This window comes from Lontra canadensis, unplaced genomic scaffold, assembly GCF_010015895.1.
Source record: "Lontra canadensis isolate GAN:19392208 unplaced genomic scaffold, GSC_riverotter_1.0 scaffold38, whole genome shotgun sequence".
Classification (NCBI taxonomy): domain Eukaryota; kingdom Metazoa; phylum Chordata; class Mammalia; order Carnivora; family Mustelidae; genus Lontra; species Lontra canadensis.
Window position 1 is genome coordinate 248,145 of NW_022631032.1, and position 15,737 is coordinate 263,881.

At 36.0% G+C, this 15,737-nt stretch overlaps 1 protein-coding gene across 5 annotated transcripts in view; it reads left to right on the forward strand.

Annotated features, from left to right (window-relative positions):
- Window positions 1-15,737, forward strand: part of OPA1 (OPA1 mitochondrial dynamin like GTPase) — a 92,812-nt gene that overhangs the window by 54,220 nt on the left and 22,855 nt on the right. For 4 of the 5 annotated variants that reach the window (XM_032869268.1, XM_032869271.1, XM_032869270.1 and 1 more), the window contains 8 exons: window positions 776-941; window positions 3,142-3,294; window positions 5,020-5,128; window positions 5,856-5,935; window positions 9,454-9,594; window positions 11,367-11,483; window positions 13,081-13,174; window positions 13,857-13,967. In XM_032869268.1, coding sequence (XP_032725159.1) covers window positions 776-941; window positions 3,142-3,294; window positions 5,020-5,128; window positions 5,856-5,935; window positions 9,454-9,594; window positions 11,367-11,483; window positions 13,081-13,174; window positions 13,857-13,967 — 971 coding nt within the window. Of the gene's footprint in view, window positions 1-775; window positions 942-3,141; window positions 3,295-5,019; window positions 5,129-5,855; window positions 5,936-9,453; window positions 9,595-11,366; window positions 11,484-13,080; window positions 13,175-13,856; window positions 13,972-15,737 lie in introns of all 5 variants that reach the window. The other variant, XM_032869269.1, reaches the window with a different exon arrangement.

Sequence of the window (15,737 nt, forward strand, 5' to 3'; positions counted from 1 at the left end):
TATTAATATTGGGCAAATAAGCCCTTGAAAAGATGCTCAGAGGTATTAATCATTAGGGAAGTGCAGAACAAAACCACAGTGAGATACCACTGTAAACCTGGCAGAATGACTAACCATATCAAATGTTGGCAACATGTAGAGCATCTAGAACTCTCATACTGTCTGGTGGGAATGTAAAATAGTTCAACCATTTTGAAAAACAGTTTTGGCAGTACCATATAAAGTTATTTGTATAATTGCCATATGATACAGCTATTCCAATCCTAGATTTTTTGCCCAAGAGGAGCAGCAGTATGTGCCCATACAGTGAATGCTTGTAGCAGCTTTATTTGGAATAGCCAGTAATGGGAAGCAACCCAGATGTCCATTAACAGGTAAACAGATAAACAGATTCATATAGTGGAATACTACTCAGAAGTAAAAAGAAGTGAAACATTGATATACACAACAATGGATGAATCTCAAAATACACTGAGTAAAAGAAGACAGACAAAATAGGAGGATGCTGTATGGTTGCATTAATAATCAGTTCTAGAACATACAAGCTAATCCCTAGTAATAAAGTGGATACGATGGCTAAAACGTTTGGAGATGATGGAGAAGTTCATTATGTTGATTATGGTGATTCACACAGGTGTGTTCATATTGTCAACATTTTAAATATGTGCAATCTATTATAAGTGAGTGATACTTCAATAAAGTTGTTTTTGAAAGCAAGGTTATGTTTAAATTTTGGTGTTTTTGAAACTTTTTTTTTTTTTTTTTTTAATTTCAGGGAAGAAATCCTTCAGCAGTCTTTATGGGAAAGAGTATCAACTCATGTGATTGAAAACATCTATCTTCCAGCTGCACAGACCATGAATTCAGGGACTTTTAATACAACAGTGGATATCAAGCTTAAACAGTGGACTGATAAACAGCTTCCTAATAAAGCAGTAGAGGTTAGGATATAATTTAATTAAATGGGTAAGAAGCATTATCTGAAGGGAGTAGGGGCTGTGAATTTTAGTTTTTATTCCCATCACAGCCATTGTCTCTCCTTTGGGTCATTATGCTCCATTTATTCTGTACTCCTCTTCTCTGTGGTGGGATTAACCTTAATGCTACTACTGGTGACTACCATTATAAAAATTTACTAATTGGTATGGTGGTGGCCTGAGGGTATTCTGTTCCAAAGATAGCATATAACAAAACCAGCAAAATTTGCTCAAATATGAAATGCTTTTAGCTTTTTCTATGGATAAGGATTTCATAAGAAAAATGTTTAATGGATGAAACATTTCATTTACTGATTTTCTGCAAAGCTCAGTTGTACTTAATCATTTCCTTAGTTTGGGTCCTGCCAGAAGGTTAGACTAGGAATTAAAAGAAAGTACCTTGAAGAATGCTTTTCTGTTACACATGGTCTCCCACTTAGTAGCTGTGTGAGCCTTGGACCCGTTGCTTAAGCTTTTTTTTGTCTGTATGTTAGGGATGGTAATGTTGCCTACCTCACAGACTGTTATAAGAACTAAATGATATGTGGGGCGCCTGGGTGGCTCAGTGGGTTAAGCCTCTGCCTTTGGCTCAGGTCATGATCCCAGGGTGCTGGGATCAAGCCTTGCATCTCTCTGCTCTCTGCTCAGTGGGGAACCTGCTTCTCCCCCTCCCTCTGCCTGCCTCTCTGCCTACTTGTGATCTCTGCCTGTCAAATAAATAAAATCTTAAAAAAAAAAAAAAAAGTAAATGATACCTAAATGTATGTAACATGTAAAATATTTAGACATACCTGGCTCACAGTAAGTGCCAGCTGCTGTTATCTAAGTTCATCTGCCATACGTGCTACTCTGAAGAATGATTATTCTAGCAAAGACTCAGCGTGTCCTGTGCCTCTGTGTGAGGTTGCTCACAAAATTAGAATCAGTGTTAAAGATAATTTTATTTTTCATTTTCTTAAAAAGAAAATGTCAACTTTTTAATTATTCGGGTGTGTTTCCCCCTTTCCTGTCGTGCTCTGCTCCTGGCTTCTTCACCTCTTTTCTCAGCTTCTTTAAGCTTTCTAAGAACTGACAGCTGTTTTTCCAAAGCTGCATAGAGCTGACCCCTGTCAGTTCTCGACACATGTACTTCAAATAACGAGGGGGCCGCTGCCACCACTCCACTAGCTCTTCTCACAGCTGGCCTTGACATCTATCTGGGCCCTGTCCCATGGTAGGATATTGTCACATCCTAAGGCTCAGCAGGGAAATGGTCAATCTGTTTCCTGCTGCTTTCTCCCTTCATGGCTGAGTTGGCAGAAAGATGTAGATCTGCTGAACGGTCAGGAAATACAGATTCTCACACCTCACTGCATGTTTTTGGACAGTCACGTTGTTTATGCCCTGATTTCTTAATGTTTAAAATGAAGAGGGCTAAATAAAAAATACAGCATCAACTAGCCCACTTAATCCTAGGTAGATTCAGTTCTTAGTTACTTTTGACACTATGCTCTTCCTTTCACTGGCCAGGTAATTATGAGTTAGCTATTAATATAAGTTGAATATTACTTATTTGGTATAAGTAATATTCAATATGATTGAAGGTATTGATGCATTGGTTCATATATTTGCATAAAGGCAAAGATGTGAAAAAGACTGGATCTTCACAATGATGTGAAGAAGATAAATTATTATGACATTTTAAACTTTCTACAGTATGGAAGAAGCAGGCAAACTCACATGTTATACAGAATGAAATAATTACGTGAACGAAGTGTGGTGGATGATTGGAGTGCAAACCTATCTCAAGGGGGTAGCCCCAGTTCAGCTGCAGCTAGTGTTGTATGGGAACTCGGGTACAGTGCTGTCAGTTCAAGAGAGAGGCTGGAAACACGGGTTTTATATGAAGTCTATTTTTAGTGTTGGCTACTAATTTTTTAAAATTTAAAACACTGTATGTCTAGAAAAAAATGTCAGGACACCCGCTCTATCCCACCAGCTACCAGCGTGAGATATCTAGGCCAGAGTTTATATTTGCTGCCTTTAAAAAAAAAAAAAATTGTGGTTTCATATGTGTTTTGTGACAAGCTGACTTATTACATCCGTTTGGCTTAAATTCACGTGTTTGTCATGTTACATATTAAAGTATGTAGTATAAATACAGCTTTTTTTCTTTTAAATCTAGGTTGCTTGGGAGACGCTACAAGAAGAATTTTCCCGCTTCATGACAGAACCAAAAGGGAAAGAGCATGATGACATATTTGATAAACTTAAAGAGGCTGTTAAGGAAGAAAGTATTAAACGCCACAAGTGGAATGATTTTGCGGAGGACAGCTTGGTACGTGATTTTATTGTTATATTATATTACATATATGTATATACTTATTGATATATACTTATATTTATGTATTATTATATGTAATTATATATTACTATGTATTATATAATTTGATTATTCTATTATAATGTAATATTATAATTATATTACAGTGTCATCCTCACAGTTTTATATAATTTCTCAAATGTATGCCCTTTTTAATTAGGAAGTTGTTTTTATATGACTATTTCAATTAGGATCTGCATTTAAAATAATGAGGAAAAGAAATAGTTTAACTGTCCGTAATCAGCCCTTTAACAATTCTCTGCTATTTCTTTCATGGCTGTCATTTCAAAGAAGAGTCAAATTTCGCAGTAAAAAGGCTTCTTTAAACTTTCACAAATTGTTGTAGACTAGCCATTACATGAGCCTGAACCACAGATGGCTCAGAGGATAGCTGCTTCTCATTTTTACCCTTGGGGGTAATGAAAGGTATTAGATGCATTGCTTTTCAGCGGATTTGAGTCATAAAATATTAGACTCCTAAAATAATGCTAATTACCACATGTTGAATGCTTAAAAGGTGCCAGAAACTCTATAATATATTTTCTAAGCACTATTTTATTTAGTTCTTAAGCAGTTTTATTATTGTCCTTGGCAAAGCTTAGACTCAAGCCCTGCTCTAATTACAAAGCCTGGCTCTTGACCTTCACCAAATCCTCCACCTCCAACAGATCTTTTGTTATGTAAAATGTTCACATCACCATAAACTTGTTAATAAGCCCCTGCTCGGCTCAGACAGTTCCAAAAAGGTACCTTTGAAAGATAAGATAGAACAGTTTTCTAGAAAAATGCATATTTCACTGGGGGCTGGTTGTAATTACAATTTATTTTTAAACAATGGTTTGTCTTTGTGTTTGAAAGCTGTATTCATTCTTGTTAAATGCCTTTGAGACTAGCTTCCTGCGAGTGTCCTTTTTTATTCATTCATTCAAAAATTATAAAATTTAGAAATCAATTTTCTTATAATAACTTACATTTGCTTATAGTTGTCCATACTTTTTAAGCTTCTCTCCTTTATACTTTTCAGTGATGTTAACAGTGAGATGGGTTGTTTTTCTCTTTTTTGAAGATGAGACATACAGATCATATGACAAAAAGGAGAGTAGCGAAGATCTGAATCATTAACTCTTGAGTACTCGGGTTCTAGGCAGATTTTATGTAGTTACATGTATGATGTGTCTCTGTCTCACATAGATCATTTAATTTGGTATAGGAAGAAATCTTCACTGTTCATTCTTTTGGAAGAAAGCTGACAAAATAGGCAGACAGTAGGACCTCCTGTATTTGCGTGGGAGCTACATACTTTTATGTTTTAGGTGTAGCTGTTATTTTGTATATTTGATAAGCTATCTGTGTGAATAAAATTACTAAGATGATAAGGCATGGGGTGCCTGGGTGGTTCAATGAATTAAGCCTCTGCCTTCGGCTTAGGTCATGATCTCAGGGTCCTGGAATCATGACCTGAACTGAAGGCAGAGGCTTAACCCACTGAGCCACCCAGGCACCCCTATGCCTTCAGGCTCTCTGCTCAGCGGGGAGCCTGTTTCCCCCACTCTCTCTCTGCCTGCCTCTCTGCCTGCTTGTGATCTGTCTCTGTCGAATAAATAAATAAAATGTTTAAAAAAAAAAAAAGATGATAAGGCATAAATCAAATTAGCTGTTTCTCCTTCCTTGTCATTTCAGAGGGTTATTCAACACAATGCTTTAGAAGATCGTTCCATATCTGATAAACAGCAGTGGGATGCAGCTATTTATTTTATGGAAGAAGCTCTTCAAGCTCGTCTCAAAGATAGTAAGTAGGGACACAGGTTACTGAATTTTGAGTATTCCCAGTGGTGAAGGAGTTAAGTCAACTTGATGAACATTTGTTTAAAAAAAAAAAAAAAAAAAAAAAAGTTTTTCGGGGCCCCTGGGTGGCTCAGTGGGTTAAAGCCTCTGCCTTCGGCTCAGGTCATGATCCCAGGGTGCTGGGATGGAGCCCCACATCCCGCTCTCTGCTCGGCAGGGATCCTGCTTCCTCCTCTCTTTCTGCTTGCCTCTCTGCCTACTTGTGATCTCTCTCTGTCAAATAAATAAAATCTTGAAAAAAAAAAAGTTTTTAAAAAATAAACCTACATTTCATAGTCTTTGTCATTAATACTATAATTAAATATTTTTGTGAGATTTTTCAGTCAACTGCTTAGTAACTACTGAAAATACTAAATAAACTGGATGCATGTTTTTATGTACTCATATTCTTAAAAAACTATAAATTGAAGACTATTTTAGTGTTTGACTCTATGTTTATAGGAACTTTACAAGCAACTGTACCTTTCATAGATTATAAACACATATAATTAAATTATTCCTTCTATATGTACCATATCAATCATGTAATCTTTAAATTTATTTAAGCTGACTTTATATTGAGATAGCAGTTGGAAATAGTTAAGAAAACAAGACTATTATTAGTTATAATTCATGTACTTGGTAAATGATCAAATTCTTGATGAATTAAAAACGTTTTTTAATTTTTCCAGCTGAAAACGCAATTGAAAACATGATAGGTCCAGATTGGAAAAAGAGGTGGTTGTACTGGAAGAACCGGACCCAAGAACAGGTTAAAACAAGCTTATCTCTGTGTTATGATACAATTCCATTTATTGTAATTCAGGTATTAAAATACAGGTTTTCCATGCCTCCAGACCAAGCTTAATAATTTCAAATGTTTTACATCAGCCTTTCTAAACTATAATGAATCTTTAGAATAAATAGAAAACTACAAAAGAAAGTTGTTTTGGGGTTTTTTTTGTTATGTTTTTGGTTTTTTTTAAGTGAAGTAGCTGTGTTGTTAAAACGAAGGGGAAATGAACCATGCCCCTTTTGTGGTAGAATACTTTGTTCATTTCAATTCCCTGTTTGAGGTAAAGCGAAAATTAAAATTATGAACAGAAATAAAAAATGACAAGGATTTCAGAGAATGTAGAGTGAATATGATTAGAATAAAAGCTATAGTGACTTTTTTTTTTTTTTAACCTCATCTGATATCAGTTACCTCTGGATTTTTCTGTTATTTTGCTGTTGTGTTCCCAAAATGGTATAAAAATTCAGGTAGGAAGAGGAACTATAGAATTTGTTCATTCAGTAAATACTCAATGAGCACTTCAGAAGAATAAAACAGTAAAGGCAAGTATAAATGACAACAAATGAATGCAGGGAAGATGTACAGATCATTCAAGTCCCTATCCCCTACCATCTTTTTATTCTTTATCATTAGGGCTTCTTTTCCTATCTAGCAATCAGTTTTATACCACATCTCATTCTTATGTTCATTCCTTAAACTAAAGAGAGAAAAGAGGGTATCAGAATGAAAATATGTAAGTGAAGGAAGTAATGAATAAGAAAAAGAGGTGGAATCCAATCTTCTTTCTTTCCTTCAATCTTTGAATCCATGTAATTAGAGAAAGGAGGCCAAGATATGGAAATATCAAGAGAAAAAATTTTAAAAATGGAAAATTACCAAATATTATGTCATTCCTATTTTTTTTGTTCTCATCTTAAATACAGAATTAAGTTATATCATCAACACCCTATACATACATACACACACACACATATATATATATATGTTTTTTTAGTTTCATCCATTTTTTGTTTCATAAGCTGTCCAATGTGAGTTCCAATTTGTCTTAAAAAGGTGAAGGGACAGTCTTCCTCTTCTTTTTTTCCTGGAAGGATTCTTGTGGAAAAATGGGTCATTAAGAGACTGGAGAGAAGCCAAGGAAGTGGACAGTTAGTGGTTGGATCATGCATGTTTTCAGGGAGCAACAGTTATCTCTCTTGACACATGGGTTGAGAGGACGAAGTCTGTCCGAAGTTTTAGGAGATCCATCAGAGGTTTCTGATTTTAAGACTAGAAGAAGAATTGATTGAAAAGCACTGGCATGAGGCAAATAAACTTGGAAGAAAAATGGTGTCTGACCACCATGGCTAATGGGCAATTAGGCCTGAAGTCCCCAGAATAATCAGTGATGGCAGCTTGCCTCAGCAACTAGTGGCAAAACTGCTTTGGTCAATCACTCTCAGAGAGAAATAATTCTTAGTCGTAACTTATTGTCTCAGGAATTTGAACCCATATGGGATCCCTACAAGAGAAGTAGAAGAATTAGTTTTAGATTAATGCAGGGATCTGTCGCCTAGGAGAGGGATGTGGAAAACCTTCAGAGAAGAGCCCCCTCAGGGTTTCAGGGCAGCATGTGTAAGACCCAGACTGACTTTAGAACAGAGGCTGTAACTGGAAGTGTAGGGGCAGCCGCATCAGGACCGCCTGGGGAGGTATTTGTATGTGTTGTGTTTCATTTTCTGTTTCAGAAGAAATCCCCTCCTGTCAGATTCACTGAACCAAGTTCTCATTCTCTAACCTTTTTATCCCTCCTGCTCCCTGTTGAAAGCCACTATTCTAGACCTCATTCCTAGAGGCTACTGTGAGAAACAGATTCTGGAAGAGGTTGAGACTATACCCTTGTCTCACACTGCAAGTTTCAGTGGCTGTGTAACAATTCCTTCTGTCTTTTTGAATGACTGATTTAGCCGGAAAATTTAAGATTGTCCTGTGTTAAAGATGAGAAGTCTATGCTCTAAAAACTGTTTTGTTCTTTTATGTTATTACATTTTCATTAGTTATCTGGGGAAAAATCCATGCCATCGAAACATTCTCTCCTTGTTGGAGCTGAATTGTGGAGATCATCTTCAGGATGGATGGGAGAGTAGTGTTCTCATGAAGACCCACTGTGGTCAGGGGACAGGTGGACAGACGGAAGTGGAAACAGGACAAGAGTTAGGAACATTATCTAACTTAGAGATTTCCTTCTTTCTTCAGACCACTAGCAGATGTTTAAGGAAACTGTAAAATTCTCTTCATTAAGTAATAGCTTTTATAAAGTGTCATGTGTTAGGAGAATATTAATTAGTAGTTTCATTTGTAAGCCAGTTATTCACATTTACATCTTACTCTTCTATACTTAAATAGGGGCAAAGTGCTGTCGGTGGTGGTAGTTTCTTGAGAATAATCGGTGAATATGAAGCTAGTTTCTTTTACTATGCAATTTTGAAAGGATTGAAGAAAAATTTCAATTTGACACTGCATGAGTTTTATTTTCAAGTTTATCACTAGTATGTGTTTTCCTCCTTTGGTCATCAGACTGAACAATTACAGAGAAGGGATTGGAAGTACATTTAAGAATAATAGGCACCTTGGGGTGCCTGACTGGCTCAGTCCATACAGGTGCTACCCTTGATCTCAGGGTTGTAAGCTCAAGCCCCATGTTGGGTGTAGAGATTACTTAAAAATAAAATCTTAGGTGTACCTGGGTAGCTCAGTGGGTTAAGCGTCTGCCTTTGGCTCAGGTCGTAATCCCAGGGTCAGGGGATGGAGCCCCACATCAGACTCCCTGCTTAGCCGGGAGTCTGCTTCTCCCTCTCCCTCTGCCCCTGCCCTGCTTGTGCTCTCTCTCTCCTGCTTTGTCTCTCATGCTTGCTTGTTCTTGCGCTCAAATAAATAAATAAATAAAAATCTTTAAATAAATAAAATCTATATAAATAAATAAATAGAAATGAAATCTTAAAAAAAAGGGGAGGATAAGCACCTTGCAGAAGCAGTCTAAAGCACAGTTTTTAATGAACAGACATTTAAAAAAAATCCCAACTATGTATTTAATATTTATCAGAAAAACATGTCAGCAGGTGCAAGTCCTTATAATCCTCTAGTTCTTAGATATGAGGCATTAATAAAACATTATCTCTTCCTGTGTATTCAGGGTCCTTTTTCCTATACTGATATTCCACGCTAAGGTTAAGAAGTAAGGTACCTGGTACTGTAACTTTGACAATAAAACATTTCAGCAAAAGTAAAATATGTAACAGATAAGGTTTGTTTTTGTTTTTGTTTTTGTTTTTTTGCCTCACCCAAGTCCAGCCCATTGTTCTGTATTCATAAGCCAGGATACTGTGTTCTTTTTTGTTTCTTGTGTGGAGCTTGTGTCCCCTGTTGTGCAATAGCAATATATTTATTAAAATTTTTTATAAGTGTGCCAAAGGATGAACCATCTAAAATACAGTCCTCTTTTAAACAATTTAAAGTTTGTCCACAATGAAACCAAGAATGAATTAGAGAAGATGTTGAAGTGTAATGAGGAGCACCCAGCCTATCTGGCGAGTGATGAGATAACTACGGTCCGGAAGAACCTCGAATCCCGAGGAGTAGAAGTGGACCCAAGCTTGGTAATACATATTGCTGATTAGCATGAACTTGCTTCCTTAATCTGTGTTTCTTGGGGTGAAATGTGACTACTACTCACATGTTATTTGGGTATTTAACTGCTTGATTTGACCTTAGTCACGTGTACTTTTGTTGGCTCTAAAAATGACTATAAGAACAGTCATTTTGACTGTTACAGAGCAGAGATTTATTCTTGGTATTGCTTTCTTAAACATAATGCTTTAATTTGTAAGTGAGGAGATTGAGACTTGAAAAAGTGACGTACCTGGGCAGGTTGAGCAGGGAGCTCTGGCAGGAGGGGGTGACGCCCACCCACATCTCTGCACCCCGCTCCACTGCTTCAGATTGCAAAATACAAGTTCTACTTTGATACAGTTTTTTTATTTGTATTTTCTTAGTCCGGTGTACCTTTATCAGGTATGAGTAGGTTGAGAAAAAAATAGAAATGTTACAGTCTTATTAAACTGGATAGTGCCTTAGGGTTTTGTCTCATTTTCCTCATTCATTATAAATAAGAGAATAAAAATAATTACAGTTCAGACTATGTTTTGCTTACCTTCGTGATGCTTATTTGGGAAATTTTTTAGAAAATAACTTCCTGGGCCTGTGTGCCCCAGTTAGGGTGTAAGGGATCGAAATTTCACTTTAATATTAGCTTAAGTTAAGTGAAACACAATTAGAAAAATAATTCTAAGGAGAAAAATAATCATACAAGAAATTTCAGAGCCACCCATTAATTCTTTCAGAGATTATCTACTATTTATGTTTCTGCACTTGAGAAATGAGTATACTTAATATATAAATTCCACCAGAGGTCAGAAGAAGAAAGGAAAGCAGATTAAACCCTTTATCTAGCATTATTTATAATTAAAAAATGAAATTAAAACTAATGATTACATGGAACTATTAGTTGAATATAAATTTAATTTATCCACATTTGGACTTTGTCCACATATTAAGATATGGACTGACTATATATCTTAATTTCTTTTTCTGAGCAGGAAAATCTCTGGTTTTTTCCAAGAGACATTTTGTTCAGGATACTTTATGAAGCTATGAAATAGTTAGCAAAGTATAATGACAAGAATAGCAGATGGGCTAGATGTCAGAGGTGTGAATTCTAGCGCAGTTTCATCCCATTCATTAGTAATAGTACCTTTAGTAACTAATATAATCTCTTTGAACTTCAACTTTCCTCATCTGCCATATAGTGTTGGTGATACTTGTTTTGCCTACTTAACATTATCACTGTCATGCTCAGAAAAGATAATGATGTCAAAGAACCTTGGACACTACATAGTAATGACGTTAGTGGCGGTCATTTTGCTGTGGTAAAAATGAAATGAAGTAATCAAAAAGGAAATATTGTTACATCGATGGACATGGTCTGAGATCGGCTTCCTAGTCCTAACTATCCTTAGATTAGGCTCACCAGCCCTTTTTCCTGGGGGTTCCTTACCTCTAACTAGGGGAGATGATAATCTCAACCCTATCTACTCTACAGGATGATTATATGAATATAATAACAATGCTTGTTAAAAAACACTGCATATTTGGAAGTACATAAACTGGTAAGGGGTCAGAGTGTGGTAAATCTAATCTTTGTCTTAAAATATTTTTAATGGATAAAAATGTTGGTTAGAATAATAATATTACCATTAGTTTTAATTATTTTTTTTGTAAGTAAACTCTTTGGATGACTTTTCAGAATGTGTTTGGTTAATCTGCAGAGTGTACAATAACTCTGTTTTTTTGTTTTCTTTTTTCATTTTAGATTAAGGATACTTGGCACCAAGTTTATAGAAGACACTTCTTAAAAACAGCTCTAAACCATTGTAACCTTTGTCGAAGAGGCTTTTACTACTACCAAAGGCATTTTGTAGATTCTGAGGTAAGGTGTCCAAAAACAAGGGGAAATGCTTTTAGTGATCATTATTTAGATGCTTAAAAGTGAACTATAGCTTTTGCATTAGTTTTAAATCCTTTGATATACTGGGGAAAGTAAGTGTGATTTATGAAGAATAACCTAAATACCTAAATACCTTTCTAAGGTATTTCCAGTTTATATTTTACACACTATAAAATTTTGTATGCAGATAATGGGCTCCAAACCACTTTCTTAATTTTTTTTAAGAATTAACTTCTTGGGGCAGCTGGGTGGCTCAGTTAAGTGTCTGCCTTCAGCTTAGGTCATGATCTGAGTTCAGTGATCAAGCCCCACTTTGGGCTCTCTGCTCAGCAGGCAGTCTGCTTCTGCCTCTCCATCTGCCACTCCCCCTGCTTGTGTGCGTGCGCTCTCTCTCTCTCTCTCTCTAATAAACCAATAAACAAAATTTTAAAAAAAAATTTTAATGTTAGAAAATACTGCATTTTTATGTTTTATGTTAGAAAATAATGCATTCTTCTTGAGGAAATGCAATAAACAAATGTAAAAAAAATTATTGTGGAAAATCAATAAACAAATGTAAAAAAAATTACAAAAGAAAATAGTCACCTATTTAAATATTCCCTATTAAGGAATAAGTCACTTATAATTTCCTGTCCTAGAAGAAATTTTAGTTAACATATTTATACATATCTGTTCAATTCTTTCTATACTTAGTTGTGTGTGCATGTGTATAATGTAGCAGTCCCTTTGGATAGTGGAAATAAGACTGCAAAAACAATTTTTATTGTGCTTTTTCCTGTATTGTATTGTAATTCTTCATATCATTAAAATCTCTTAACTATTTAAAAGGAGTGTATAAAGTTGTACTTTGTTTAATGCCACGTTTCATAGAGTAACCCCTAGGTGGCAGCAGATGGATATATTTTGAGCATATTCTTACAAGCAGAAATGCTTTTTAAATTATCCTTCTGAAAGGGCTCTCTATTAATCAGTGACCTTATTTGAGACCCCTAAAATAAGAGCTTTTGCGTTTTCTACAGCTTAAAGTAAATTTGTATTTAAATATACCTATGTAAAAAGTGGAAAGTTTTTTGCATAATTGTTGAGGAGGCCTCTCTACAGAATAAGCTTCTTTTAAAACATATCATTAACTTACCTTTATATACAGCTGCATTTCAAAACTGGCTTGAGTACAGAAAAGAGGTTAACCTAAGGGTATATTTAAGCTAACATGGATGTTAGCTGAAACTAAATAAAAATTAAGGGTATATGCTATGAATTTCTACTTGTATATAATGTCATGAAATTCTCTACTTCCCAAATTTATTTGCTTTGTCATTGGAATCAAAACAAACCTCTGCTTGGGGGGGGGGGCGGTGTAGGTTGACGCCAATTCATGCAAATGTTCTTGGATCTGTACAGAAAAGATTCAGTGGCTTATATCTACAATAGGAATATATGTATTAGGTAAATATGGGTAATATATGTATTAGGTAAATAAGTTTAGGGTATGGGTACAACTTCAGTAGCCATATGTATTTATGATTGTGGTTTTTAATTTTAAATTTGCATCTGGTAATCTTAATTACCTAAATTTCAGTTGGAATGCAATGATGTCGTCCTCTTTTGGCGAATACAGCGCATGCTTGCTATCACTGCAAATACTTTGAGGCAGCAACTTACAAATACTGAAGGTAAGCCACAGAGGGACCGCTTTGTAATTCTCACATCAAAAAAATAGTAATAACTCCTTTTTAATGGAAGGATATCAAAATACTTCTTTAAAAATAGATTCATTAGGGGCACCTGGGTGTCTGAGTCGGTTAAGTCCCTGACTCTTGGTTTTGGTTCAGATCGTGATCTCAGGGTCATGAAATCGAGTCTGCTTGAAATTCTCTCTCTCCCTCTTCCTCTGACCCTCCCCACCCCACATGCACACTTTCCCTCTCTCAAATAAGTTCAAAATAAATTTTAAAGTAAAAATAGATTTGTTAGAAAAATTGAGAACTATAATCTGTCCTTAAAATATTAATGAAAATAAATCATAATTGGAAAAGACAGAAATTAAAACATACCAGGAGTCTTCCTTCTTTACACAAAAGCTGTTAGAAAGGGACTCCTAAGCATCACTTAAGTTTTTGGGGGAAATCCTCACTTCTTTAAAGTGTTAGCACTTGAGAATATGTATTAGATTCCTGTTGGATAAGTGTACTATGTAATAGGTACAGATTCTGCCTATAACTGTGAGAAGTCTGAACTCAACAGATCTAACATGAAGAGAAAAATTGGAACTTACTCTCCAAATATTGCTAATTTATCATCCCCGTGCATTCATAAAAATGATGCCCTTCAAGTTTGTTTGTTTACTTTAAACAGTCAGGCGATTAGAGAAAAATGTGAAAGAGGTATTAGAAGATTTTGCTGAAGATAGCGAAAAGAAGGTAAAACTGCTCACTGGCAAACGAGTTCAGCTGGCTGAAGACCTCAGTAAGTAGTTCTTCCTGCCTTCCACTTACTACCTTTCCTCCTTCCGCATTTCCATTATTCAATCATCCATTTAATCGCAAACTGTGGAAAAGTATATACAAGAACTTTTTTCCCATGAACTATTTGAGAAAAAAATTGCTGACCTGTATCCCCATCACTTTCAAGTACTTTAATGTGTGTTTCTTAGAAACAAGGATTTTCTCCTAGCAACCATCAAAATCAGGATATTGACACTGATACATCACTACATCTAATTTTCAGGCCCTCTTCTAGTCATGTGTCATCCTGGTATTGTCCTTCCATTTAACAGGATGTTCCATGCTCATCCTGTATTTTCCCTGATACAGCTTCTTCTTCTTTTTTTTTTTTTTTTTTTTTTTGAGAATGGTATTTAGAAATCAAGAGTTGGAAACTAAATACACTGATTATGATTGGAATATCACTATTCCCAGACCCTCTCAATGGAAAGAGCTGGAGAACAGATTTTGCATGCATTCGTGTGTGTGTGTGTGTGCACGCGTGTGTAAATGCACACGTGTACACATATAGATATATTTACACGTATTTACATCTGTATTCCCAATCATAGGTATATGTATTGAAAAATCATAAGTTTCCATTTTAATTCAGTAATACAGAGTTCATCCTAGTTTTCTCCTTTTTTCTGACAATGAGAAATCTGGCTCCAAGTCTTCTTAATATATTTACTTCCTTTGATCTGTCTTCCTGTATATAACCAAACTTGTCACTGTTCCCTTCATTGCACAGGCATCCTTTTCACCCAGTTCAGGCTCTAACCACCCGACTCCAGGCCACACCACAGTAACTTGCCCTGTGTTGACACTCTTCACTGAGCTTATGCTCTGGCATTGTGTACCGGGTGTATCCCCCTTCATCCTTCCCACCTCTTCCCCAGCAGCAGGACATCCTCCTCACCTGAAGCCAGGGCATGCTTTTTTGGAGGATACCCTCTTCATCCTACATGTGCTCCTGTACTGTGCACCAGACTGGACTGCTCTCCTGCAGAGATAGTCCCCTCACTACTAGGCCAAGCCACCAGCACTCCCACATGAACACCTTCTTCTGCCAGATTGGGCTTTAACAGCTATACTAGACCCACAAGGCTTTCCCTTCTGTCACCACTCCCCCACCCCAAACCTGGCTTAGCCTTCCTGATGATCACCTTGTCGCTTTGTTTGAGGGGAATATCTGGTTCTCTCTGAACGCTAGTTGGTTCCTAGCTTTAAGGTATTTGGATTGCATATTAAGACTTATTTAGATCCTCGAGAATCCGAGGCAATCCGTGAAAGAGTAATATTAAATAAAAATAAAAATACTGAGGTTGGTGCTTCCATTTGAGCTTACCTTGGTACAAGTTTCCCCTCATTAATTTCATGAAACAGTATTTTTTCTTAAATTTAGTCTTAGGAGTTTTCTGATATCTAAGAGAAAGCAGATACTAAATAGGAATAAGTTCTTCACATTTGAAAACCATTTCTAATCTGAACTTAGGTCACTACAATATGCTCCCTAAAATAACCAAGAGAAACCAGCAGTTTTCCTGTTTTAACACCCGGTGCCTCAGCAGCACACTTCTCCACTGCCGTTGCCTCCTCTGTGTTACCTCAGCTCGTCATTTGTTCTCTCTTCTGTCCTTTCTTCCCTTAAATAATCTTTTTTTTTTAAACGTATCTCATTTTAGCCTTTATTTTCATTTTCTGCTGCTTTTTTTTTAAATGTCTTTCCTGTCACTTTATCGAATAATTAAGA